This window comes from Pogonomyrmex barbatus, unplaced genomic scaffold, assembly GCF_055798465.1.
Source record: "Pogonomyrmex barbatus isolate J1 unplaced genomic scaffold, ASM5579846v1 scaffold1, whole genome shotgun sequence".
Taxonomy (NCBI): domain Eukaryota; kingdom Metazoa; phylum Arthropoda; class Insecta; order Hymenoptera; family Formicidae; genus Pogonomyrmex; species Pogonomyrmex barbatus.
This window is the reverse complement of record NW_028297098.1, coordinates 12,002,980-12,030,618: the sequence shown is the minus strand read 5'-3', so window position 1 is coordinate 12,030,618 and position 27,639 is coordinate 12,002,980. Positions and strand designations below refer to the sequence as shown.

At 42.3% G+C, this 27,639-nt stretch overlaps 4 protein-coding genes across 12 annotated transcripts in view; 3 read left to right on the top strand and 1 right to left on the bottom strand.

Annotated features, from left to right (window-relative positions):
• Positions 1 to 12,349, top strand: part of sv (paired box protein shaven) — a 122,534-nt gene extending 110,185 nt beyond the window's left edge. The window contains exons 6-11 of the mRNA XM_089074062.1: positions 3,955 to 4,051; positions 4,387 to 4,705; positions 6,076 to 6,174; positions 6,860 to 7,090; positions 7,697 to 7,792; positions 8,938 to 12,349. Of these exons, the coding sequence (XP_088930188.1) occupies positions 3,955 to 4,051; positions 4,387 to 4,705; positions 6,076 to 6,174; positions 6,860 to 7,090; positions 7,697 to 7,792; positions 8,938 to 9,203 (1,108 nt within the window). The 3' untranslated portion in view covers positions 9,204 to 12,349. The remainder of the gene's footprint in view (positions 1 to 3,954; positions 4,052 to 4,386; positions 4,706 to 6,075; positions 6,175 to 6,859; positions 7,091 to 7,696; positions 7,793 to 8,937) is intronic.
• A 960-nt stretch (positions 12,350 to 13,309) lies between these two features.
• Positions 13,310 to 18,467, bottom strand: LOC105424405 (cysteine-rich protein 1). Its single transcript, XM_011634615.3, has 3 exons — positions 18,333 to 18,467; positions 13,708 to 13,860; positions 13,310 to 13,468 (listed from the first exon to the last, which is right to left on the bottom strand). Exons 1-3 carry the CDS (start codon positions 18,370 to 18,372, stop codon positions 13,425 to 13,427), a joined length of 237 nt encoding a protein of 78 aa, XP_011632917.1. The 5' UTR covers positions 18,373 to 18,467; the 3' UTR covers positions 13,310 to 13,424.
• LOC105424406 (transient receptor potential cation channel subfamily A member 1 homolog) lies at positions 16,784 to 23,179 on the top strand. 3 transcript variants are annotated; one of them, XM_089082602.1, is made up of 10 exons: positions 16,784 to 18,018; positions 19,831 to 20,099; positions 20,209 to 20,461; positions 20,656 to 20,870; positions 20,961 to 21,179; positions 21,299 to 21,627; positions 21,710 to 21,965; positions 22,078 to 22,386; positions 22,565 to 22,839; positions 22,928 to 23,179. In XM_089082602.1, exons 1-10 carry the CDS (start codon positions 17,943 to 17,945, stop codon positions 23,097 to 23,099), a joined length of 2,373 nt encoding a protein of 790 aa, XP_088938728.1. In that variant the 5' UTR covers positions 16,784 to 17,942; the 3' UTR covers positions 23,100 to 23,179. The 3 variants fall into 3 exon arrangements, with proteins under 3 accessions (XP_088938728.1, XP_011632919.2, XP_011632918.2); XM_011634617.3 differs by lacking the exon at positions 16,784 to 18,018 and adding an exon at positions 18,355 to 18,493 and having other exon boundaries at positions 19,556 to 20,099; positions 21,407 to 21,627; XM_011634616.3 differs by lacking the exon at positions 16,784 to 18,018 and adding an exon at positions 18,355 to 18,493 and having other exon boundaries at positions 19,556 to 20,099.
• A 2,756-nt stretch (positions 23,180 to 25,935) lies between these two features.
• LOC105424401 (protein pangolin, isoforms A/H/I/S) overlaps positions 25,936 to 27,639 on the top strand; it is a 139,411-nt gene continuing 137,707 nt past the window's right edge. For 2 of the 7 annotated variants that reach the window (XM_089082644.1, XM_089082647.1), the window contains exon 1: positions 25,952 to 27,548. In XM_089082644.1, coding sequence (XP_088938770.1) covers positions 27,399 to 27,548 — 150 coding nt within the window. In that variant the 5' untranslated portion in view covers positions 25,952 to 27,398. Of the gene's footprint in view, positions 27,549 to 27,639 lie in introns of all 7 variants that reach the window. The other 5 variants (XM_089082615.1, XM_089082621.1, XM_089082624.1 and 2 more) reach the window with 5 other exon arrangements.

Below are 27,639 nucleotides of genomic sequence, written 5' to 3'. Positions count from 1 at the left end.
AAACAGCGTGGTAAGAAAGCATGCGTCATCAAGAGGAAGAAATGTTATTAATATCGCACGTATATAAATTGAATAGTAGCGAGTTTTCATGTAACGTTACAATAGTCGGGATTGAAATAATCGTTTCCTACAACTATGGACTGTACGCGAGACGCGGTAGCTCGTCGCATATGAAAATTAGAGATTGCGCTGTAAGTTTTAAATACGATATCATTTATACCGTCGTTACGGCCTAGTAAATCGACAGAAGCCAAGTCGATTTAGCGAGAAGACAATGGAGAAGTTGAACCGTTTCGCAAAGACTCAGACGTTATTGTTATTGTGACGTTATGAATACCGCCAATGCCTGTTTGTATGCTCTTATTGTCTTTCATTCTGGCACATTCCAAATTTTCGCCTTATTTAGTCACGAAAACTTGCGAATTATATTTTATTCAATTACATCGAAATGGACGTACGGAGAGAGAGAGAGAGAGAGAGAGAGAGAAAGGTTACGACTTAACCTCGATGAATCTCGTTACAAATAAATCTTTTCCTCTTGTTTATACCGCGGAGAAATATCTCTGTACAGCATTGAGCGATAATATGAACGATAATTGACAGAAACGATAAAAATAAAACAAACACGACGATATTGTTTGCCGCATGGATGCCGATGTAGATATTTGTCTATCGAAATAAATGTTTCGAGCTCACACATTTTCTAGTTTGCACGCACTCGTTTGCGAATGATCGGCCCACTTGGAGCACTCGTTGCTCCGAGCGAACCAAGATTAGCCGCACACACAGCAAGGTTATCAGTCAAACGTCGTCCGAGCACGTGCTGCGATTCATTCTCCTGTCATTGCGTGAATAACGTGGCCCAAAATATTCTTGACACGTGCCGCATGACACGTGACCGACGATGGAGCATTGGCTTCGCAAGAGGGAATTTTTCCGTGCTGATCTCGCGCCGATCTCGCGAAGCGATTTGCCGCTCGTCGTTTCGCGAACTGTGAAATATAATCGCGCGTCCTCTCTCTTCTCTCTCTCCTCTCTCTCTCTCTCTCTCTCTCTCTCTCTCTCTCTCTCTCTCTCTCTCCCTCCGAAATGCTAAAACGGTAAAATTCCCTAATCCATCTCTACCTGGACCGTCACCAGAGACGATTAAACTAATTCGATCGTCGTGCTTCCGCGGAACAGGCGTAATCCTATTCCGCGGTACGTACACGAGCAGGCCGCAGGTTTACGCGACGATGCGGCGGGGAAAACCGCGCGCGTGAGCGCTCGATCAAAATTTCCGCGAGCGCGCGTTTCGCGGCGAGGTATATCGATTCGTACGCGGGAACGTACGCGGTGCGGTTGCGGTGCGGCGCGGCGCGGTGCGGCGCGGCGCGGCGCGGCGCGGCGCGGCGCAGTGTGCCGATAGGTACATGGATAATTCAATATAATCGGATTATGAGAGCGGCGATACGCGGCCGCAAAAGCGGTCGCGTCCGCGGTGAGAGCACTCAATGTTTTGCGAGCGCGCACTCGCGCCGAGAGGGGTAGGTATACGTATTAGATTATAAACTTCACAGAGAGACAGAGACCACAGGCGGCTTCCTCTCTATCTCGGTCCCGGCGACACATTAGCCTCCCTATCCTCCGGGGAGATCATCAGCGTGTATATACATGTACGCGTACCTCCTAACCGCCTGGAATTTCAACGAGCGCGAACGCGGCGATCGTTCCGAGCGTTCCTCCGTTCTGCCGTGCGTCAGAACGTAAAAATCGACCGAGCGTCGCGTTAACCTAGCCGCAAGTGCTCAAATTTAATGAAACGCTCCGACCAGAGAGGCTCACGGGAAAAACTGTGTTACAGCGCGCGCGCGCGATCGATTTCCCGTTTCAACTTTCCACCGGTGAAAAAAACACTGTTGTTTTGCAACGACATTTGATTTAAAGCTAGATCGTAATTCGTACGTGCGTGTTCGAGGATACACGTTAAGAAAGTTCTTTATTATTTTCCTTTATTATTTTTCAAGTTTGCGAACGTATGCGTACGCGATGTTCCTGCAATTTGAGACTCGCCGATCGAGAAAAATCGGAGCGGTCCCGGCACGCCATTATTTATGCCTTCGACGAACGAGCCAAGACATACCCATGCCCAAGGTTCCCGGAGCTTATTACGAATTTACGAACGACCTCTCGAGGGAAGCATTGCAATCTATCGGGGCTGTTTGTTGTCGCGTTACATCTGCGCGTTTCTGGCCCCATGCAGAATCCCAGAGCCCGGCGTGTCCCACCCTATATCCCCTGGACGTAGGGGACACGCCGCGGGGCCAGATTCGCCCCAAAGTCCATTATTACCCGTGTATTGTATTGCTTAACATTGACTCAATTGCTTTCGAATAACGCGAGCGAGAGAATACTCGTTCGCTCGTTCGCTCGCGCAAGCGCGTGCTTTGCCCTCTCGAGCATCAATCGAGTTATTCGATTTACTGCTCTTTTTCGGGGGACATGCTGACCTTCCTTCCGCGCGACATAATTCATTCGCTGTCAAATCTGCCGAAGACCGGGTTCATAGGATCTCGACTTTTGGAAGTCTGTAGCTAAGTTTGATTCGTATAGACGTACGTTTCGTCGCGACTTTTCGGTATTGTAATAAAATTTCCTTAAAAAGAAAAGACCGTACAAATTTCCAAACCGTGTCAAAATTCAATCTTGATGTTCCGCACAAATTCTATACGTGGAATCATTATGTTTCTTTTTTACATAGTTATTGGAAAAGAAGACGCCTGATGACTTGCGTCTACATATAAAAGAGGAACAATATTGATCTCCGACACAAATTGTTGGTCTATGTAACGATTGTCATTTTACTAACTCATCACCTGAAATTCGATTCGCGTGCAATCTCGATTACAAAGTGGAACTGTCCCTAGGAGATACCCCTAAACTCCAGTAAAACCGTGCCGTAACGCGGTACGCATCTGTACGCCGCGACGCAGCGCGGTCGCGATTAACTCGGCCGATCAAATCGTAAAATTCGAGCGGGACCGGGAGCGGGAAGAGAGCACACGAGGCACCGCCGTCGCTGCCGCCACCGCCGCCGGTGTTTGAAACGAGGGTTTTATAGCGGTCCAGGAACAAACCCTGCCGCTCGAATGGTCGGGATCGTCGCTCTCTCGGCCGGCCGGACAATCACAACTTGACAGGGAGGTTTAACGAGCCCTATGCTAGGGCGCACCCCGCCCATCTCACTCTCGGATGGTCATTTAATTATTCGAGATACCCCAGAACACGTTGGACTATCTACCCCCACCACGTATTACGTCCGTACTGTCGTCCCTCTTGCCGTCCCCCTTACCGTCGTCCATCCCTATAGCTCGCACCGGTCGGTTCCGTTCTCGACCTCACCCCCGGCAAGGGTTCGCGATACCCACACCCTCGTCACCGAAATAACGACACTCGTCCCACGTGCCACGTTCCTATATTAAACCGCCAGGATGGCCGGGAGATAATAAAGACGTATAATAGAATCGAAATTGTTTCTCTATCTATCAATGCCATACGTCGTCTACGCGCGCGAGCCACGCCGCCGCGCCGCGCGCGTCCAGCCCATCCCGACAGATTCAATTTAGTTTCGACCGGCCACGTTTAATTTGTGTCTTGATTCGTGGGTAATACGAGAGGCCGCGTATCGGCTTGGTCCGCGTGTGTGAGTGAACGAGTGTACGTGCGATCACGCCGGTTGATGTGCCATCGGTCCGTCGCCGATTCATTTTCCCTCGCATTTCGAAATTATCAAATTCGAGAGACACACGCACACACACACAGATAGAAGTAACATTCATCGACACTTCTGCATGTCGTTCTAATATTGGAATCTACTACTACTACTAGTGATTGATATCGAACGAGAACATATCTTTCCTGGCTGGTTGTTATAAGTCAAAAGAGAAATACCGCTCTTCTAAAAATTCTTCTTTAAATGTTTACAGATGATAATCGCGACCTGAATGATCATGCCGAGAACGATTTGAAAAGGCAAAGGAACAATTACAATGGTGATCAGCTGTACTCGAACGTAAGTATTGAAGGAATTTCCTATTAGTTTTATTTAGTGACTTGTCGAAATTCGATCGTACAAGCGACTATCTACATATATTACCGTACCGTAATTGGGATCAGGTTGAAATCTCGGGAGTTAAGCCTGATAGCATATATCCATTAAAATGCCCTAATCAATCAAAAGCAAGCAAGTTTCATAGAATCCGCGCGTAACTCTCGGCCAGCCCTTGCAGTAATCGGAGGACCGAGTCGGTCCGAGCTACAACATCCAAGTCAATCTTGGAGCTTGTTCTCGGATGTCCCTCCAACTCGCGAACTTCGACTTCAGGTTCTGCCGGTTCTATGTTGCAGCTGTGGTCGAGTAAATGGAGCATCAAGGACGAGCACAAGCTTCTAAGCGAGCTCGGCGGCGGCGGCGGAGGCGGCGGCACGACCGGTGGTACAAACGGCGGTGGAAACGGCGGCGGTGGAAATGGCGGTGGCGGTGGCGGTGGCGGCGGTGGCACTGGCGGCGGTAGCGGCGGAGGCGGCGGTTATTACGAACACAGCGGATTCCCCGGGAACGCTATTGCCACCTCCGCCGAGCTGTACGACTCCCTGGGCACCATCAGCACGATGACGCAGGCGCAAACGCCTCATCTCTACACCCCGCCCATAGGGGGCACCATAGGTGAGCGCGCTTGTTCCTTCTCTTTTCACCCTCCGGCACCTTCCGACACCCCTCTCATCCCTATTAAGCGTGGCCCTCCCTCTCTTTCTCTCTCTTTCTTTCTTCATCGTTCCTCTACTCGCACGGAAATCCCAGATAGATGTGTACACCACAACCTCTTGTACGTAATACCGACTTTCATTCCTCTACCTTTCCTCTACCTTCGTTATCCCGTACTTCATTCTCGTTTCATCCAAGACCCCCCCCCTCTCTCTCTCTCTCTCTCTCTCTCTCTCTCTCTCTCTCTCGCTCGCTCTCTCTTTGTCTCTCTCTTCTTTCCCCTCTTCGTCTCGTCTCCTCCAGTACGCTTATTATTGCGGCTTACGTCTTGCTTTGCATACCCATATCGGCTAAATACATGGCTTTAATAATGCATGAGTTGTGCAGCGGCAGAAGAGGTGGCGGAAGGCTCCACACGGTGGTTCAGCGTTTACAGCTTTGGGGAATACCGCTCTCATTTCTCTACCAGCCATCTCTCTCTCTCTTCCTTGTCTTTTTCCACTCTCTTTGTCTATACTTGTTGTCTTTCTTCTTATCTGTCACCTAAATATTGTACCATCGAGATCTCTGATCGTGGATCTTTTTTCATCTTTCCTTTTTGCCTATATTCTTCGTATCACACATATATATTCACCCTCTCTCATCACGCTTTCTCTCTTTCTTCCATTCTTCAACCTTTCATCTCAATCTCTATTTTTCTTACGCCGTTTAAGGGCGGTCGATCAGCGGCGGAACGTGTACAGACGATGGGAGGTATTGAGAAGTATATAACCGCCGAAACGCGATGCACAACACATGAACGAAAACTTTCTCCGGTGGCACGTGTTGCGAACAACTCGGTCACGCCGCGTCGCGTCGCGAATTTCCCCGATCGGTGCTTTTCGGAATGGACGAAGCGAGGCGTGTAACGGCAGCTTCATCTCATGAAATTCAATCGAGGATCTTCGCCCCGGATCGAAGTATTTTTGAAGGACAACATAAACGGTTCAAGTCGCAATCGCACGGCTTGCTGCACCGTCGTTAATATGTAGCAGTATCGCGTACCGAGTAAAGTGCTCAACCGATGGCGTATGCGAAGCTACTTTGACTTTTGTGCCATTTTGTCCACATTTTTGAGCACATCCGGATGGTGAGACGCGAGGAAACATATTTGCAGCTGCGCTGCAAATATTCTCGCTGTGTATTAATATTTCTCTCTCCTCCACCACGATTTTAATAAGTGACATACACGCATTTTCCGCAATGAAACAATCTTTTACTAACGTTCCGCCTTGATTGGCCGTCGACGATACGAGAACCGCAATAACGGAAAAATGGGGATCCCTTAATAGCAGGTGGTACTTTGACGCCGCTCGCGCCACTGACGATGCAAGAACTAAAATTGAGCCAAACATTGGACGGGGCTAACATGTCTCCTTACCACACCACCGGTGAGTTCGCCACCTCTTTAGTTCTCTTACAGTCGCGCCAAGTCATGTACACCTGTTTCGCTGAGTATAAGATTTTATTAAGCCTCTCTCAGATATGGGCGTGTGTCCAACTAATATGTCCACATCTCAAGTGTGTACTACTATGTCGAGTTGTTTATGGTATTAATTTACCGCGAGATCAAGCGCGGTGCCTTCCGTTTTCCATAAAAATCCTCTTGATATCCACAATAGTCATTTTTGTAGTCATTTTCAATGAATCAGAAAACATGTACAAGAAATACATTTCAGATGTTTAATGCAAAAAATTAGATACAATTTCTTTCTTTTCATATCTTTTTTTCTTGTTTCATGGTACTTTAAATAATAAAGGTTAAATACTAAAAACGTCATTATTTTTGCTTAAATCGAAATATTTTTTTAGATTAAAGTTTATATTAATTTTTTTAAATGTCATTTACATACGGATCATCTGAAAATTCACAAAGGAGTAAAATGAACGAAAGATTTAAACAGGAGTCATCATTATATCATTCATGAATCGCATAATTCCGAAGTCATTAACAAGATCCCACAAATCCCAATTTTCCTCCCTACTTAAAACAGATTAATTAAGCTTTAGACGTAAGGCGCTGATCGTTAGCTAGTGCTTGACTCGAATGTCGTGTTGTGTTGTGCATGGCCATAGCAGAGAGCAGTACCGTCGCAGTATCGTATGTCGGGGTGGGGGCCGGTGGGGGCGAGCAAAGTCCCCCGATTTCGTTGCAGAACGAGACAAACGCCACCCCCGCGGCCCCCAACACCCCCGGAGGGGATCCCGGACTGACGGTCTTGCAGCCGCCAGTTTCTCAGCCCCAGGTAGCCTCTGCGATACCGCCGTACTCGACGATGCTCCCAAGTTTCGGACACTACGCCACCGGTGAGTACAACCAAAAACCGCTTTGCTTAACCGTTTGTCAAGGACAAGCGCGCTCGTGTACCCTCCGGGGGTTGAACCGGGCCCGGCGGTACATTCGGAGGGTAAGTCAGAGCTCTGTCTGAGGAGCGCTGATTTACCAGGGATTTTCGGGATGGCGAGCAACGGTAATTTTGCCAAAAGGGTGGATTTTATCCGTTGGAGACAAAGTCGCGTACCAATGGAGGATGCTACGACGCGACATTAGTCTCTTAATTGGCATATAATTAAAATTATCTATTTTTTGCATGCTACTGGCAAATTTGAAAATAAAACTATACAAATGAACTGCTGCAATTAACAATATTCACTATCATTTGGCATCGATTGTAGCAATATCCACTATTTCAAGTGAATAGCGAGTACAATTACAAGCTCGCGTTTTTTTCACCTTGCAAAATCAAAAGCTACAATGCGAAAGTCTAATTTACTTTTACGCACTTTCGCAGGAATCTGTCTGCCAGACCAGTTTTGAGAATGAATTACGGCAATTAGTACAACGCGTTAATTTTAGAAAATTGTCAAAATTGTCAACCCGCGCTAATCAGCTTATCGTCAACTTTTGTTCAGGTGGTGGCGACTACGCGTACAGTGCTGCGTACTCCCAGTATTCAAGCGCACCGTACAGCGGCTATGGTTATGGGGCAGCGACAAGCGGGTTGCTCAGTAAGTAAACAGTGAGTATGAGTACCGATTAGATTAGGGTGATCGAAATACGAAAGTACTAGCGATATAAAAATTGATATTTCGATAGCCCCACCAATAACGATGCTAGAAAGGGAAAATCCGACTAGTCGGTCGTTGTACAACCATTCACGAAAAACCGACCACTTTGTTCCAAGTAACAAACGCGTGAAAGCCAGCCGCATATTCTTTGTCCCGCAGAAATTACATTGTACGCGATACAGCGAAGATATAAACTCGGCGCAAAAAACTTTATTCGCAGTTGCGCAGTTCATGTAATCGCACACGCGGACACAATTTCCTCGCGATTTAAATGAAACTTCCTAGCCTCGTTCCTCGTTAAGTGCGAGTTGCAATTCGATTCGTATCAGATAACACCGAACTCTAGTTCCATAAGGAGCCACGTCGCGTCGGTTTCCATCCGGTTCTAATCGGCCTCGCACGCGCGCGCGCGCGCGTGCGCGCGCGCGCACGATTCACAATGTCTATCCTTCTAACGTACAAGATTGGTGGCATCGAGCGGAGATCGCGATACCCCAGAGGTGCAAACACATAGATATAGAAGAGAGCGCGCATCGCGCGTGCAGAAAGGAATAGAATAATAAACCATTTTTTTTCCTATCGGACACGCGATACGCTGCTAACCCGTACCTCGTAACGCGTAATGCAGATCCGTTCTTGCGATATCGCACGCTCTCGTCTACTTCCCCGCGTACGCCTAACTTATTCCTTCTCGTTCCCTGATATTCTACGCGAGCGTTACGTGAGCTCTAAATAATTAAACGCGAAAATTAGATAGGCGCATCGCGGAAAACAATTTACTCCATCTTAATTCCGCGCGATACGTGCACACGCACGTGGACAAAAAACGGGAAAAGTTATTGCGGCGAGTATGCGTGCGACTGAATTTGCAACATACAAATTGCGCACGAAATGCAAATAAGTATCTCAGTATTCGCGCGGATACGACGTTAATTGAGCCCGTGAAATTACAGCGGGCTAACGCGTGACAAGAATTTGATGTTATCGCGTATCATCGCGCAATGTTAAGCAGGTATTGTACGCAGGTATAGAGAAACTGGCAAATTCCACGCGCGATGAACGTAATTCGTCATTTCTCATTGCAGACTCCACATATTACTATTGTAACGGAGACACGTCCATCCATACGTCGCAGCAAGGCGGTGGCGGCGGCGGCGGCGGTGGCGGCGGCGGTGGCGGCGGCGGCGGTTGCACCAACGGTGGTCCGGACGGCAGCGCCGACGTGGCCAGTCGTTCGCCTTTGGCGGCTACCAGGGCCAGCAGTGGGGCCAGCGCGGCCTCGCCAACTGGAAGCGCCTGCACCAAGCCGGACCATACCTCTGCCACACCGACGGACCTCTACCTGGTTTGATGATCGAACCGCACCACCACGGGGGAACGGCTCTTGACCGAGCATCTCCCTGCGATCAGCGGGAAGACAACGGCAAGCTGCGACAACGGACGCCATATCATGAAAAGACACCACCTCGAAATTAAGCAATGATCTCCTTTTAATCGCTTCGGGATAAATGCGCGGTGGAAAATGCGAAGGAAAGTGAAGGATATATCGATGGATCCACGAGGAAGATTATACACGCACGCCAGCGAATTAGGGCAGCTCGACGAGTACTTTTCGCGCCGATAAATTTCGACAAGTGGCTTTTTCGGAAGACGAAGAAACGATAAAACGATTGTAGGATTAGTTGCGCTCACGGTTCTGAATTCCATCGCGTTCAAGATGGATGACAGGGCTAGGAAATTTGATTCGACTGGGAGGGATGACGTGATCCGCGTAAAACGAGCTTGACGCGAGTGACGATCGTGTCACCATTGGCGTACAAAGTTTCCTTGTGTCGCCGCTGTCCATCACAATATAAATGTTCCCCTCTACGTTTTATTTATTTATCGTGATCTGAAGAAATCCCTATCGACCTGTCGATAGATCGACTCATCTAACCGACTGGCGGCGACGCGAGCGAATCTCGGATGCTCGAAAGTTGACGAAGTTGACATTGAAGACGGCATCGCCGCTCTCTGGAGAGCCGTGACGATAGATAGTTTAATTTAATGATCCTCAGTTAGCGCGTAATTTCCACGCGATAGTCGTGACCGCTCTCGCGAACACACGCTCGCGTGGCAAACATATAGTCGCTGACCATGTAAATATATATAAATTGAACATATATAAATAAGAATAAAAAAAATATATATATATATATATTATATATATATATATATATGATCCGTGTAAACAAAGTCAGACGCCCGAACGGCACGTTTTTCTCTCCTATAGGCACGATGATCCCCTCACCCCCTTAAGAATATCGTAGAGTATAACACGATAAGTTTGAGATTTTTAAATCAGGAGTCGACCGTAATGATCACTACTGTTAAGGATATTATATATATTTTTTGTAGAAACCAAAGACCATGTACACGCGCGAGTAAACATGCACGTACATACAAGTACACACACACACACACACACACACACACACACACACACACACACGCACGCACGCACGCACGCACGCACGCAGAACGCAGGTACGCACCGACACATGACGTATACATCATGCGAATCATCGAACGAACGAGCACGTCGCGCAGTTGCGGCAAAAAAGCGTGACCTTTGCGCCGGTTTTGAGCGGCCTTTTTACACGGATAAGTATTGTATGATCACGAGCAAAGTGTAGGATCGACGTAAAAATTGAAGAGAAAATACTCGATATTATATTTCAAAGAGTTAGTTTGTTACTAAAAGATTTAAAAAAAAAATGTACTTTTTGTTGAGATCAATCTTTAATTTTGTTAAGATACATATTGATTGAGCGAGTCACGTCGAAATGTCGACTGTTATTTTACAGAGAATGTTCTTTCTTATTATTTGTGGTAATTAGCGCAAGTCGGCGCGTGGACACTTCCTTGACAGTCCGGCAATTACGCTCCGTACTCCCGTTCCGTTCGACGCCTTCGCTACGCTTCCGCTTTACGGCGGAAGTCGTACTGGTTCCCGTTCGTCGTCGGGCGGAACGCGCCGGAGAAGATTATCACGAAAGCGCAATTAGCGCTGGGCGTCGGAGATTTTTAATGAGAAATTACGTTCGCGAGCGCACGCGCGTTTTCTGCTTTAATTATCGCGTGATGCCTCGGCGGCACGCGCTGCAGATTTCATGCGTCTCGAATTTACTTTGCTTGCCGGATAATATTGTAGATTGAAAATTATTTGACAATTCTACTTAATCCGACAATTTCTAGTCACATTTAAAAGAGATGCGCTAGTGAACCAAATACTGTATATTGAAATAAATGAAACAAATTAACAGCGAATGTCTTAATATTAAACGATATAAAACATTTTTTCTTAACTTACTCGATTCAGAGTCGATCCAAAACGCGCTCGCAAAATCCAAATTATCGATATTGATCCCAGCTAATCAATAAAATTTCCGGATCTCTCGCGCGATGTTCCGTCCGTGTCGATCACCTTTTATCAGACAATTGAACTATATTATTTGTCGCGAAAATTACTTTGTCTCTACTGCCTGTGTTACGCTCTTTAGCAATTTATATCTCATTTCAATTCGATTTATTATTAAATGTCATGATTAACGATTGCAAATGAAATCTTCAAATTGCTAATCGAACTGCAATTATGGTACCTATTGCTTACAATAATAATGTGCCACGGTAGTATAATGTAAAGCAGTATTGGAAGAAAAAAGTGTAGATGTGTCAAAAACGTCTTGTTTTTTTGAATTTTAGCCAGTGACAATTTTTCTGCTTGACATTGTTAAATAAAAGGCACACTTTAAAAAAAAAAAAAAGTTCGAAGAGCAATATTCAGCGCGTGCATGCACGAGATATATGTTCGAATCTCAATTGGCCAAACATCGGCGAGATTAATGTGTCCGATATTTGGTACAATTTTTGTATACTTATATACTGTTACTTTATTGCTATTACCATAATGACGCTGATTATTAATTATTATTCTATTTGCTATTTTCACTATTTTCATTATTTTATCATTATTATATTATTATTATTATTATTATTATTATTATTATTATCATCATCATCATTATATTATTATTTAATATCTTTATTATTTATTAATTGTAATGATGACCTACGTGTAATAAGTTTTGCCAAAGAAACCATTGAGAGAGCAATATTGCAGTAAACGTTTTATAGTCTCTGTAGGAGGAAAAGTCGATAAAGCATGATTGTAATATGGAATTGTTGAATGTAGAAAACATGAAGAGAAAAACGACTGTGCGCGGCATTCGAATAATAGGTGAAATCGCGAATTATACATTCGCGAACCTAAGATGTCGATTCGAACGCCGCAATCGCGCATTTTTAACAGAGCACACACGATCTTATCTCATTTTCTGTTATTTACCCGGTGTGATATTCTTGTTCCGTGCGCCGCTCTTGCCGAGTCTCGCTGTTGATACTTGCAAACAAAACTCTGTACATCCTTTTTAAATAAATATGAGGTTTATATATATATATATATATATATATACATGTAAATTATCTTTACACCTAATTCTCTATAATTCAGTTTTCCTTTCACGTGCAATGCAAATAATATTTTAAAATTATGCTTAACTAATTTAAGGGTTGCTATAGAAATCAAATCAGACCTTCAAAAATAATTATACATGAAAAATATCATTTTTATAAAATAATTTGATATTTTCATTTCATAAAAGCTATCTAGATATCAATTAAGCAAATCTCCAGATTTTTATTTTTTCGTTACATATTGTAAAAAGTAGAAATCGAAGAATTATCATTGGATATTAATTCCATTATACATAAAATTATAAATATGATAATAACATGGCAAATATAATAAACTACATAACAATGACAAGAACAAATAAAGTCATTAAAAGTAAAGCTATTTTTTCTTTATAATTATAGTACAATACATAAAAGAAATTTTGTTTTGCTTCATATCAAAATTTATACTTTGTAAAATTACAATAGCTCCGTACAAAAGCTTATTAAATATAAAGGTATATTTAGCGACATCTGTGCATCTTAACGTACATTCGTATACAAGATGTAGAAAAAAAAAATCAATAATTCATATTATAAAGAAAAAAAATTAATTTTAATAAATTATGTGAAACTAGAAAATATATTGTAATGTCTATATATTTATATAAAAATTCTTTACATATTCTTATATCTGATGGCAATGCATCTCTAGTCGTGAATGTACATCTCTCCTTTATCGGCGTTATGCAGCCTGATGTATCAGATATCATCTGTATTATTTCAATCCTAGATACGATTAGGTATGGATAAAGATTTATAAAAATAAATAAGATAAAATTATTTTCTTTTTACATAATACCGTTAATGTATTTATTTATTAATATGTATATATATATATATATATATATATATATATATATATTCCTGAAACACTTTGTAGAAAATAGAAATATTCACGTATACATAAATAATCAGATTGATTATTATAACTTATATTTAAGCATACAATTGTCTCTTGTATTCGAAATTGTACAATTGCCTTAATTTAAGGGAATATTGTCTTTATATTAATGCTTCATTTATTGTAAACGTAACTTTCAGCACCGCCACGTCCGAAACCTGTAATCATTTCGTTTCATGAAACCTTTAAATATTAAAAGCGCAGCAAATCTAATTTCAAAATAGTGTAAAGAGTAATGAGATATACATGTAAACGGATGGAAGGAATAAGGAAGATGCGTATTAATTTAATATATTAAATGCAGATGGCAACGTTCTATGAAGGATTCTGAATATGAAGTAGTTTTAGAGGAAACGAAGCGCAACGCTCTCGAATCGAGACGGAGATTTCCATTTACCTCCTGGACCGAACAGAGCTGAATAGCAAGGGTGATTGCAGTAGGGTTTCCCTTCGTGCTCGGCATGACCCCCAGGTGTTAAGGTCTTATTGCATTTCTCGCAACGTAAACACGAACCGTGCCAATCTTTGCCTAAAGATGTCTTCCTCTCGGCTGCAATACAAGATGAATGTTAACATATGTTCTTGCGTAACGTAATGTAAAAAGGTAATGTACCTCGGTAAAACTAGTCGTGCTTTCCCGTTTAAATTTTACGATTAAATTCCACGTTTTTACAATAACGTTAACGGGTATTCACGCCATTTATATCATCTCTCCTCGCTTTTGCCGGCGTAAAAATAATAGTTCTAAAAAAGTTTAGAAATAGATGGGCGTACATATTTATATATAATACGGGAAAAATATGTTATTTATAAAAAAAATTTATATTTTATATTATATTTTATTTATTTAAAAAACATTGACTTATTTAACATTGGGCCAACCGTCGTTTATTTTTATAACGATCTGAAATGAAAAAAATATATTTCACGTGAATTGTGCGCATCGCTGCACCATCTGAGTCGCGAATAGTGAAAATAAGAAAGAGATGACGAACTCTCAGACTACAAACTCTCCCATTAGCAATTTCATAATTAGAAATCCAATGTCAAAGTCCCAATGGGATCGAATGTCATCTGTTATTCATTAAAGGCGCGAAACATGCTCTGAATGCATTTCACGAAGGATTTCATATCACCGACGGAGTTTGAGAAAAAAATTCTTAAACCCCTTATATGCGAGATACATTATACGTATATCTCGGTTAATTCCCAGATGTATCTATGAAAATTTGCGTCGGGATGTTTGCACGTTTACGCGCGAAAAGGATATATACAGTAGAGTTGCTGAAAAAAAGAATAAATGATACTAATGAGAAAGCAGCGAGAGAATTGAATTCATATATTCCTTTAAACATTTTTTTAGAATTTTAAAACATTCCTTAAAATATTAAAATATTTAAAGTTTTTATATTTTTATATCTTTAAATTAATTCTGAGTTATCCATTTTTCTAAATCTTATAAATATTTAAGATAAATATTAAAGATAATAATTGATCACATTTTTTTCTAAATGAGATAGATTCGTCATTTAAAAACCGTTTGTTGTCTATTTTCAGTGTAGTTATCGAGATAAGATTAAATCATGTTTGAATTAAAAACATATTGATAAAGATAAACCTTAACTTGTATATATATATATATATATATATATATATATATATATATATAATATGATGGGCGAATATCGTCGATTATCATATCACAACTAGAGTGCGATTTTAGGGACTATTTATATTATAGAGCGATTAATATTTCATTGACTTTTAATATTTTCATCCTTGAATATAGTTTACGCATATCAACGACTCGACAAAAGACTCGTAAAAGCCGAAAACCGATTTTTCTTTTCCTCCGTTGCGCCGTGGTAGCGTATCGCACCATTACGGCATATCAAACCTCGCAGGAGAGACAAAAAATGAGGCAAAAACCACACAACGGGCTGGTGGTTGCATTCAAACGCTTCACTGTGTCTAAGAAGGAGCACAAAGGGCGGTAGCGCCAGCGAGGGAAATTGGAAAATGACGAGACGCGCGCAGTGGATGCATCGGGGAGGAAAGGATGCGTCGGTGAAAACAAGATGCAGCGGAGGATGAGGAATAGCAACGTATGGAAGGAGAAGAGAGAGCGAAAAGACAAACGAAATCGAGAGAGAGAGAGAGAGAGAGAGAGAGAGAGAGAGAGAGAAAATGCGCGCAGTGTATCGCGGGTAAGAAGGGTACGCGCATAAAGGGCCATTAGTTAATTAACTCCTAATTATCTGGCGACGGAGAAGCGAGTGCATAATCGTCAGCGGCATCCGCCGCGCTGCACACCGCACCGAGCAGCGTGCGAAAAGGCAGAGACAGTACCGTGCCCACGGATCGTTGCACCCGGGTACCAAACAATCGGCCGTCGCCACTGATTGCATAGACCCTCGCGGAACATCATTCATTCCCCGACCCTTACGTTTTCCTTCTTTTTTCTTTCCCCTACTCGTCGGTAGAGACCATTTCCCGTCTCCCCCGCAATCTTCGCCCACGCTTGCATCATCCCGACGCTCGTTTCCCTTTCAAATAGCAACCGTCCGCAACCATCGTGCCTCCTCTCCTCTTTGCCACTGCCCCACCCCCTCCCCCCCTCCCTCGAGGTCTAAAGAAAAACCCCTAGGATCTCGCACATCTTGATCTCTCCTCCCCCTTGTACTAGCAGCGGGGGTTGAGGCAGAAAACGAATGACTACTCCTCTTCACGAATCCTCCTACTACCTTTTCGTGCTGCGACTACGAGACCTGACCATTCTTCTCAGCAAACCTGTTTTGTGTGTCTCTGTGTTGTTCTTATTAGTATCCGCGCGCGCGATATACCATCTACATTTCCTTTGTGTTATCCTCACGGCTGGACAGTTCATTGTTGCCGTTACACTCGGCACATCTCGGCGACTTCGACCAATGCAGTTTTTTTTCTTCCTCATTCTGCCATCTCTCGCGTCACGATTATTCTCCCGATTTTTTTTTTTTCTACACTTTATTTTACATTAGCATAATAATTTATCATACGTATATAGATATGACGCAAGAATTAATCACATTTTCCTCAATGCGAATCACGATATCCGCGATAATTTTGTCTAATTTTTCATACGATTACATAGGAAACGACTATTCGATAAAATTCAAATATACAAATAGTTCAACTTTATTCGTGTAAAAAAAATTCCAATAATTTGCATCTTTTCGAGCGTATCACGCAAAAAGAAAACAAAAGTTGCTATGACTGTTGATGCTTTTTGGAAATGTATACTCTCGCTTTCAAAATAATCAAATATCAATTCCAAAAAAAAAAAAGATACATCGTTTAATTTTAACATTTATAGATGGAACAAGTCAATGTAACTATAATATAATTATATAATTATAATCTAATATATCGCAAAATTTCAACTTCAACTTTATGGTTACACGTAAAAGTTCCGCGCATACAACCATTTCACATTTGTGCTTTTATTTATTAATAAAATAAGACATATAGATATATTATATTTCTTCGCAGATTTACTAGAAGCTTCTGAGACGTACTTTGAATTTTATTGGGGAGTGCATAATACCACGCGACAATTACCTGTGTGTCACATTGTTTATCCATGTTCGCGAACAAAGCTACTATGCATGATGCGCACTTTAAAGTGCATAGTCGACTATAGATAACGTTATCGCAACATTTTGCCGACTACTAACTTGCGGTACAAGTGCGGTGTAATACCGAGATGCATTAAAGGGGGTTTCGAGGTTGTCTCCTCGTTTTCGAGAGTTATCGTTAATAACGGTCAGTCGATTTTTCAAATATACACCACCTAATGGTAGAGTCGAAAAAAATTGGAAATTGACGCATTGACAAAGAATATCGCGTAGAAGTCACTTGTGAAATGAGAGTGTGGGACGTTACGTCGCAGACTTAACTTTCATGTAAATGCGCGGCGCTTTATCATAGGTGCAGCTCCTGTTACACAACTACGGATTGAGTTTATTCTATAGAAACTGACTGGATTACTCATTCATTCCGCTCGTAGTAAACTCCAGTCTGTGTACACTGAAACGGACAACTGACATAATGTGTCGAGGTGAATTCCGAGGTCGTTCAATGATATCATTGATGTCGTCACCGCGCGTTTACCATTTCGAGTATATTTATATTCGTCTGATATTCCATTCCTTTCTTGTACTCGAAGCTTACAAATCCGGACGAAAGAAAAGTTGAGAAAGAGAGGAGAGAGAGAGAGAGAGAGAGAGAGAGAGAGAGAGAGAGAGAGAGAGAGAATATCATATTAATTTTATCATAATTTAATATTTTTTGAAAGATGAAAGTAAAATGTAAATAGAATACAAAAGTTATGGCATTGATGTTTCGCAATATTATGTTTCGGTTATCAAACGTGACTCCTACTGTATCTTCCGGGAAGACACAAGTGATAATATAAGAATATATGATTTAGCTAATTTTAATAGCTTCAGTTGTAAATTGTATGTAAAATGTATTACACGCGCATACTTTAATCGTTTCAAGTTTTCTTCAAGTGACGGATATAGCTTATCAAGTGGATGGTGATTATCACGTATGAGATACTCAATAACCTCTTGTCTTCGCTGTGGCATATAAATGATCGATACAATACATATGAATAACTTATTACGTAATCGCGTTTATGAAACGGCAATATCCATTGTGAAAAATAGTGAGTAATAAAATCATGCCTCTTTCAACATTTTCCACTTATCGTTCCACACACGAAATACATAAGGGAATAATCCGAATGTAGAAACCAATATATATAAAATGTATGTGAACTAAGGTTTACATTTCATTTCGGCGAATTCAGCTTTCGGCGCCGTAAACGTGTGGCATGACCTTTGTTCGCGACAACTCGACACAAAGTACAATTCTTCACGGCGACAGCATCGAAAGCTACATAAATTCTAAATCTAAATTGTATTCAAAGTGACGCTTAACGCTTTGCAACAATAATGTCGAAGTTACTAGTTGTCTTACCGAAGTACACGGGCTTGTCGCATTTCGGACAATTCGGCATCTCGCGATCGGTCGTGAAGAACCGGCTTCTAACCAACCCAACGAGATTGTGCGTGTGACTGAACAGAAGGATGCTCTCGGCGGCGTGGCCAGACGCGTACTGGCCCTGAGAGGCCGGCAAGGTAACGCAACGCTCTCCAGTTGATTGAGCGTGTGAACGTGTGTTAAGGCTAACGGCTGCACGCGGAGTACACGCCGAGAGCCGCCCGGCCATGGCCGCGTGTTTAAGCGCCGGGCGAGCTTTACCTGCTCGTCGTTATGCAATTCCACGCGTGTGTCCGTATACACGTAGACGAGACGGTCTCGCGGTTTCCCTTCGTCCGAATGGAATTTTTTTTAACTAAAGAAATAAGTTTAGATAAAAAAAAACATCGAAATGTGTTCGCACACACGATAGCTTTGACCATAAATATTTATTGTCGAGAGGAGTCGAGACTCACTAAATTCTAACAAAGAAAAATGCGCAAATAGATAAAAGAGAGCGTGGAGAAATCAGGACAGCTTGTCACGTCGTACAGACGATTCCCGAGTGTAGTAACGGACGCGCTCGAGGTCGGCTTCGTCGGCTTCGATGCATCCGTTTTACTTTCTTTAGGCACACACGCTGGAGCAATCCCGTTAGCTATTGTTGAACAAATTCGTTATCAAAACTGTACGAGATGCAATGAGAGATGTGTGGCTCCAGACGAGTATCCATATCTATCAGTTTGTTTATCCGCGAATAACAGGGCTGTTCGAAGTATCGAGCGACGGAATGCACTCGCTCCGAAGGTATTTACTCATAAAACTGCAACGCAATACCCACGAAATTAATTAATTATCGGAATTTGGGTCGGGGAGCTACGCCGTGCGGCATCAGAGCGTAGCCAGAGGGCGATGTAGGAAATGCCGCTGTAAATTTTGGAATTTATTTTAACGAGGCTATACAAATATTCGGGAGTTATTCGTTATCGTTCAAAAATTTAACTGCAATTTTTACTTTTCGTAATACGTACGCTGTACCGACGCGCTAATAGAATACGCAATTTTTCCGATAGCATAATTTATCCGATAGCATATGTAAGCAGAAAACATAAAAAGTCCAAGTCTAATAATGTGTCAATTATGGATTATTTACAAGCTGCGGAACGCATTATAATTTAATATGATTTAATATGTCAAAATAAAATTATGACGATGTAAAGAACCACATCCCTTGCATCGGCCACATCCGGTTAACGATATGATTAGAGCTCGTTAATTAATTTGTGCGTCAGTTTTACGCTGGCATCGAGAGAGAATCATCATAGAATCGTTCAAGCCATGTCGTTGACACAAAGAAACGGACAGATCGCGCAAGAATGCAATCCGTATCACGCGTTCATATTGGCGATTGAGAACGGAGAGTTTGATAACGTGAATAGAATTTTGATGCGCGACAATATAAATGAATATGTACATCCGGTGGGTGCTCTTCAAGTGACAGCCCTTCAGGTGGCTGCGTGGCAGGGAAACATAGATTTGTTGAATCAACTTCATGACAGAGGTGCTGATGTAAACAGCCAGGATAGAATTGGTAGATCTGCCCTTTATTACGCGGCACATAATGGCGATGTTAATGTAACCAACTGGCTTCTTCAACGCGGAGCATGCGTCAACGTTAAAACTGGTGTCCATTCGTGTAGCAGGACACCAAGCAGGAACGTGTCAAATTCTTCGCTGACAAGATCCTATGGCATAGGGAGGAAGGTACTTGTACTTGAGATAATTTTTGAATTTTTTTATCAAACGGATAAAAGAAAAAAAAATATTACGCTCTTTTCGGAAAAAATATTACCTCTCTCTCTCTCTGCTTTAGTTGCCGTTACCCGAACGCTATGGGAGAACGCCGTTACACGAAGCGGTGAAAAATAATCATGCGGAGGTCGTTCGTATTTTGGTGAAAAATGGTGCGGATGTGAACGCTAACGATGATGGCCAGATTACCCCTTTGCTCTTAGCGGGAAGCATGGTGAATCGTGATGATCTCAACAAGATGACTAAGTTCGTCGAGATCATCAAGATCCTAGTCGACGCGAAAGTAGACGTTGATGTAGCTCATCCGGAGACGGGTATTAGTCAAGCGAGCATTACAATAGAACCATATTACGTCATCACAATTTATTATTTATTATTATTTACCGTCACAATTTATATCCGAGTACAAACTTGTCGTTGTAAAAAGACCTCTTAAAAATACGATATCTATCTATATTTGTCATATTTGTAGATAAATATAAATATATATTTTGCTCAACTCTGTTAGGTACCACTGCTTTGCATCATGCGGCGAAACTAGGCAGTGCACAAGCGACACAAATATTATTGTCAAATGGTGCAAAGCCAATGCAAACATGTAAGAACTCCAGAAAGCAAGCGGAGAGCACACCTCTTCATATCGCCGCGAGCATAGGAAACATCGAGACACTAATGGTGCTACTTGAAGCAATACCATCTTGTGATATTGACACGCCTGATCAGGTTAATCATATTAAATGCTATTCGCTTTGAAGCTACATTTGAAGATAACGAGTACAACGACAAAATTATATACTATTTTTATTCATTTAGGTCAATCGTACGGCTCTTCATAGAGCGTCTTACAATGGTCATCGCGAATGCATACGAGCTTTGATTAATTATGAAGCTAATCTAGCTGCAGTGACAGAAACTGGCATTACTGTCGTTGATGCTATATTCGCTCATATTTCACAACCATTGGCATTTTTAACCGATATTTTGAATTCTTGTGTACAAACGACAAGTTCTACAAAAGGGTCTTATGAAAACGTAAGAATAGTTTTGTTTTTTTTTTTTTTGTTAGACTTTCACATGCGAATATTTTATTCTCTTTTATTATATTACATTGCCCTTATTGAACTCTAACGAATGAAACGTCTGTATTAAAGATCACTGTCGATTTTGGTATACTGACTCCAAAGTGCCAAATGCAAATGTCAGTAGTTACAGCTATTATAGCCGCATCTTCGGACATAACGCAACTGGCAATATTACAGCATCCACTTGTGGAGACGTTTCTCAGACTTAAATGGACGAGATTAAGGATACTCTTCTTTGTTCTTATGTTCGTGCACTTGTTCTTCGTTATTTCTCTTTCGGTCTATGCTATAATGCTTGTACGTGATAACACTGACCATGTGATAACTCGAAGAATTTTAACTCTTTGTTCCTGCATTCTTTTATTTCACAATACAATTCAAGTTATATTAGAACCCAGGTAAATTTATTTAAAATAATAAAACTCCCAACTTTTTAATTGATTTATGTAGTTAACATATATATATTTTCAAAAATTTCAGGCATTATCTGAGACAACTAGAAACATGGTTATCATTCATCTGCGTCATGCTATCCCTAGTGACGTCGATAGCGGGCGAGTTTGTGATGTGCTCACAGGAAGAAAATGATTCACAATATTGCGTGCAGTGGTTGCTACATCCCATCAGTATCGCACTCTTGTTGAGTTGGATGCAAATGATGCTATTAATTGGACGAGTTCCAATGTGGGGATATTATGCACTCATGTTTTCTACAGTGTTGAAAAATCTCCTAAAAGTCAGTCATTTTTTTTTTTAAATTGCATAAGAAACCACATCAATGATATCACAATCTTCTTATCTTATCTCGCTACAACAAAATGCATCCGGAGCTTTTTATTCTTTTTTAGGTTCTTTTGGCATTTGGCTACTTGATTATCGGATTTGCGTTGAGTTTTGCCGTTTTATTTCACGGAAATAATCAATTTCATCATTTCGGAAATGCCATTGTAAAGACTATAGTAATGATGATGGGCGAATATGAGTACAAGGAACTGTTCAACATGGAGAAGAACGATACGAGTATTGATAGCGAAATTACTTTTCTGCCAGTTACAAGCAGAATCGTATTCTTCATCTTCATCATGCTCGCTAGTATCGTCTTAATGAACCTCATGATTGGTCTGGCGGTCAATGATATTCAAGATCTCGAAAAAGAGGTACAATATATATATATATATATGCATACGCTTGTATCAAAAATGAAACTAGAATCTTATAATTTCTCTATTCAAAATAAATAGAATCAATTGTCGAAAACTATAGCTATTTACACTAGACTAGAAATATGCAAATTAGTCAGGATTAATCAGCATCAAAATTAATATTGTTGCACAGGGCCATATACGTCGATTATTGAAACAAGCGGAATTTGTCGCACATTTAGAGAGAGTATTGTCACATCGAATTTTTCGCAGCAAATGGATACCTCGTCGCATACGAATATTGCTTCAATCGAGACGCGAAATTCCCACGAAAATTATATTATACCCTCGTGAAAATTATTTTAATTATATGACTTACTTTGAGAAGGAGGCACCGCCTAAGATTCCCACCAACCTAATAGAAGCTTTATTTGTATTAGCCACCAAGACGTCTTTCAAAAACGATAGGTAATAAGTTTATGTGAAATACATTATTTCATATTTGTAGCATCAAGAAAATATGATAACATATCTAATATACCGTATTATTTTCTAGCTCAATGGACAGAAGCGTAGAGATTGGCGATACGAATTTGATTCCTATATTATCCAATTTAGAAGAACAAATTCGGGAATTAAAAGCATATTGTTATCGTAATTTAACAAATCGGAAACCATCAAAACGACGCGTGTTCAAGAGAAGGCAAAGAAGACTTGTAAATTCCTAACATATTGCACACGTCGTAATTGTTTATGCGTGGCAATGACATTTATGTAATAATCATTAAATAAAGAGCATAAAATTTTATTTTTTTGTTGCATTTGAAAATGTAAAATAAATATTTTCTGTATATGAGATAAAAGTTGGAAAGCGAAATACATTTATGTAAAACATCTGCGCACAATGGTAATGGTAAGTCAGTGATCCATCTTATCTTCTCAGAGATATATATAGAGATTTAACAGACACGTCATGTAGATGTCACCACGGAACTGGTTCAAAATTCCGCTTCTTGCAAGTTATCCGTGCCGGAATCTACAATCTACGAACATATCGTTTCAAATTTTAACAAATTTAAATGTTCGGTCAATTGGAAAAATTTTTGTCATTTATTCACATTATTGACGTTACATACACGCTACCTCTTTTATCCAGCTAACGGCGATACGTTTCGATGCGTATATAAAGTACACATTGGAGAAATATATTGAGAGTTTAAGCCTTATTTAATTTGATTAAGGCGCATAATTTAGTGGCGATCGGGCAAGATTTATGCGTAATCACCGATAAGGCTGAATTACGCAGTAATTAATGATATTTACGGTAGTACGTAAAACGCAAGCCAGATCGTCGCCTCGTCGTAGAGCTCGAATGCGACACGCGTTGCCGTATCTCTGGATATATGCCGGTATTAAAGATTTTTTTTTTTTTCAACCATGATATGCATTTAACCGGCGGGTTTTGCGTGTTCGCGTCTCCATATATCCAGCTACTAAACAGCGCGTATTACTCGCGATGCAGCAGCGGCCGAGAGTTACACAGCCGAAAAATATTGCGGAGCATAAATTATAAGCCGGATAAGTATATTTGCAAAATGTACGCTCTTTCCCAACGGCATATATCGTATAACGGCAGCGAGCTCCCACCGTAAAACGTGCAATTTTGCTGTCTTACTCATTCCTGGTATTCCTATTTAATTCTTTATTACATAGGACCAGGATAATTTTATGAAATTTCTATATCCGATATTTTGCACAAGATAAAACTCTATCCATAAAGTGTACAACAATTCTGTGAAATCTTGTTTAAATTTTGCGATCATAAAATTACGCATGACTGAACGCATCGTATACAATAAATTGCAATAGGCGGGATGTGTACATCGAAGGGCTTAAACATAGCGCGCGTTCATTTTTACGTATATATTAATCATGTGCAACTCGGTGCTACATTGCATGATAGATCCGTTGCATTCGTAAAGTTTGCGAGGCTAATTAAAAATTTATTAAATATGAAAAGGGCACATTCGCGCAGAGAGTGATGCGGCTGAAATTTAGTTTGGGCGACGGTTTAAAAAGGAACAACGGCGGCAAAAAGCGAGAGTCGCTGAAAAACTCGCTGAAAGGGACTCGCGAGAGGAGGTGGCTCTCATTCGCGATGCGAATTTAGATGCGATGCGAATTTAGATGCTTTCATGACGTATTAAATTCGCCTGTACGTCGCGATTCTGTATACGTTTCAGCGGCACGCATCACGATTCGTGGCGGCATCGTCGTAATTTCGGAAGAGCGTCGGAAATACGCGCCACTGTTTTCTCGATTTTGCACCGTCATAGAAAACATGGCTATTCCGCATTTTCTCTCTCTCTCTCTCTCTCTCTCTCTCTCTCTCTTTCTTTCTCTCTCGGCTCGTACATAATTTTTAGGAATCCCAAACGCGTATATTCGATGCAAACTCTCCCCATGAATTACGGTACAGAATAAAAGTATAGAGGTGATCTATAAGCACGGTAATATTCTCTTAACTTTATCGCGCGTACAAATCATATTGAAAAACGATAGAATATGATTATTTCTATGTAAAAGCATGTTATATAAAAAAAACTTCGTCATTCATTACGCGTAATTTTTCCGAGAAATTTCCTCAATAATCACTATTTATGAATATCTTCGATAGTGAGTGATTTATACGAAATTCAATCTCAATAGCAACATATAATTTTTACGAGACAAGCATTTATATTGGATAATAAAAAATTACCCTTTATGAGTTTGTTCAAGAAGGATAAAGATATGCTTTTGACAATACATTAATTAAATGCTAAAATTGGTTGTAATGAGCGGTATAGCGGACACATAAATTATCATAAATTACTATGTTCTTTCGTGTCTATGAAGAAATCACGCGCGTACACCTGCTCTTAATGGCTTCACATAAGTTGTCCACATTCGCGTACATGTCTCGTTGGATGATATAATTCATGCCGACAATGACGCTTTTTTATTTAACGAATATATATATTTGATAAATTTCTCGATCTCCGATAAGATGTTGCAAAATAAAAGAACGAAAATTTGACTAACAATGAGAAAAAAATGCAGCGATTCGTCTAGCGAATAAATGCGCTAATCGGTGTCATTTACAGGCGTAATTGACCGTTACGATGACAAATATGTGTGCGCGCGTGGATGTATGTGTATATCTTGCAATCGCATAAAGCTTAAGAATAATTTAAGAAGATCGCTTGGATTTTCTTATCTTTATCAGATGAGATAAACTCAGATAATTAGGAGGCATAGACGCATCGTCGGACGTCGTCCGCGGTAGGAGAAGCGCGGTTCTTTCATCAAACAAGAGGCACGATGAGAACAACGACAACGACGACACATACTCGCGTTGGCGGCGGCGGCGGCGGCGGTGGCGGCGGTGGCAGAGACGACGGCAGCGACGAGAGACGGCGCCGGTGCACGCGTTCGGACGAAATCGTATTCTCTCGGGTAGGATCGGTTCGCCGCCTTGCCTGCCATGACTGGCTGAGCGAGGCGTCGCGGGGGAGCGAGGTGGCGCGTCGGCGAGGGAAACCGCCGCGGTGAATCCGACGTCGTGATTGGTCGTCGCGTGGGAGAGCCGCCCGCCCGAGCTCACCGTCGCCGGCAGTCGGCACGGAGCATCCAAGTAGACCGTATCGAGGTATTCGGAGTCGCGGGGCGAGATATAGATATACGCGCGGGAACGACACGCAATCTCTCGAACATTGCTCGTTACACATACGGGCACGATGACCGCTCGGCGCGTGCACCGTTCACAACAACAACAACAACAACAACAACAAGAGTGCCGTAGTTGTGGTGCCGCAATCGTCGCGCGTCGTGTACATCGCACGGGCCCGTTTATGGAATCGCAGTGTCGCGCGCTCGCAAAAACGTCGTGGCCACCGGCCCTGTGCGGATATGCTACGTGCAAACCGGGCTCGCGGTGCGCGCACTGAGAGGTCCACCCGCAGCTAACGTCAAGAGAGAGAACCGGGAGCGAGTGGAGGAAGAACAACGCGCGCCTCGCTCCGCTGTAAACTCTGCGCATTAATACGTCACGGCCTGCCTTCTATACATCACCTACCTCTATCTGCCGCGCAGCTTCTTCCTCACGCTTCTCTATCTTTCTGTCATTATCTCTTTCTCTCTTCCTCTCTTTCTCTTCGGTTCTCTTTCTTTCTCTCTCTCTCTCTCCTATCTTCCTACGCTGTTTCACGCCCTCCTCCTACTCCTACAGTAGCGGCGACCTTCCCACGGCATATCTCTCTCTCTCTCTCTCTCTCTCTCTCTCTCTCTCTCTCTCTCTCCCCGACAACGCGACGCCGACGACCGGAAATTAAACTCGCGCGCGCGAAAGCACGGGCGGGTGTCGCGAAAGGCGCGCCCGGCCGTCTCGTTCCGTCGGCGAGACGCGAGACGCGAGACGCCGAGACGCTGCACGTCTCTCCGCGCGCGGAATTTTCTGACTCAAGTGCGCGTTTGTCATTTTGACTCGCCGGTTTGACTGTCGCGCCGACGGATACGCAAAGTAGCGAGAAGAGCAGAGTTGCCGGTTCTTTGTCTCTTTCGAGTCAAATAGTGTGGCCTAACCTCTCGCGTTGTTCAACTGTCAGCGACGAGATCGGCGAATGCGACGGTGCATGGTGACGACAGTGACGATCGACGCCACACATGGTTGTGTGTTAGAGCGAGTTGCCTCCGAGTACGTAAGGCGGCAACGTGCGCTCGTTCAGTGAGACCCGAGTCGAATGTGAACAGTGAATCAATCTTAAAAAGAAAAGTGCTAACGAATCGCTCCGTCGGCCAGCATACGAAACTATCGCCGACGGCGACGGACAACGCATTCGACTGGGAATCTTAGAATTCCTCGCCTTCCCGTGTGAGTGAGTGATATCGCCTTGTGACGGAGACGAATCTCCCGAATCGATTGGCGTAAAGAGCACGAGAAAGAGGACAGAGAAGACGGTGGCCGTCGCTCGCGCGTGCCCGCAATAATGCCGCACGTGAGCAGCAGCGGCGGCGGCGACGATCTCGGTAGCGAAGACGAGGTCAAGGTTTTCAAGGATGAGGGCGAGGAGGAGAAGAGGTCCTCGGAGAACCTCACCGAGGACAAGAGCGATCTCATTGATCTCACGGAGTCCGAGGTGCGAATAATCTCTTCATCACCCATCGACTTCGCGTTTCCCTTTTTCTCCATTGTGTTTCGTGTTTTTCCGCGCGACATCTTTTTTGTAT

Coding starts and splice junctions, on each gene's coding strand:
- LOC105424405 (XM_011634615.3), bottom strand. CDS start 18,372: ATGCCGAATTGTCCGAAATGCGACAAGCCCGTGTACTTCG. Junction 13,861..18,332: donor CGACAAGCCCGTGTACTTCG/GTAAGACAACTA, acceptor CTTGTATTGCAG/CCGAGAGGAAGACATCTTTA. Junction 13,469..13,707: donor AGCTCTGTTCGGTCCAGGAG/GTAAATGGAAAT, acceptor AAATGATTACAG/GTTTCGGACGTGGCGGTGCT.
- LOC105424406 (XM_011634616.3), top strand. CDS start 19,674: ATGTCGTTGACACAAAGAAACGGACAGATCGCGCAAGAATGCAATCCG. Junction 20,462..20,655: donor TGTAGCTCATCCGGAGACGG/GTATTAGTCAAG, acceptor CAACTCTGTTAG/GTACCACTGCTTTGCATCAT. Junction 21,966..22,077: donor TGTTGAAAAATCTCCTAAAA/GTCAGTCATTTT, acceptor ATTCTTTTTTAG/GTTCTTTTGGCATTTGGCTA.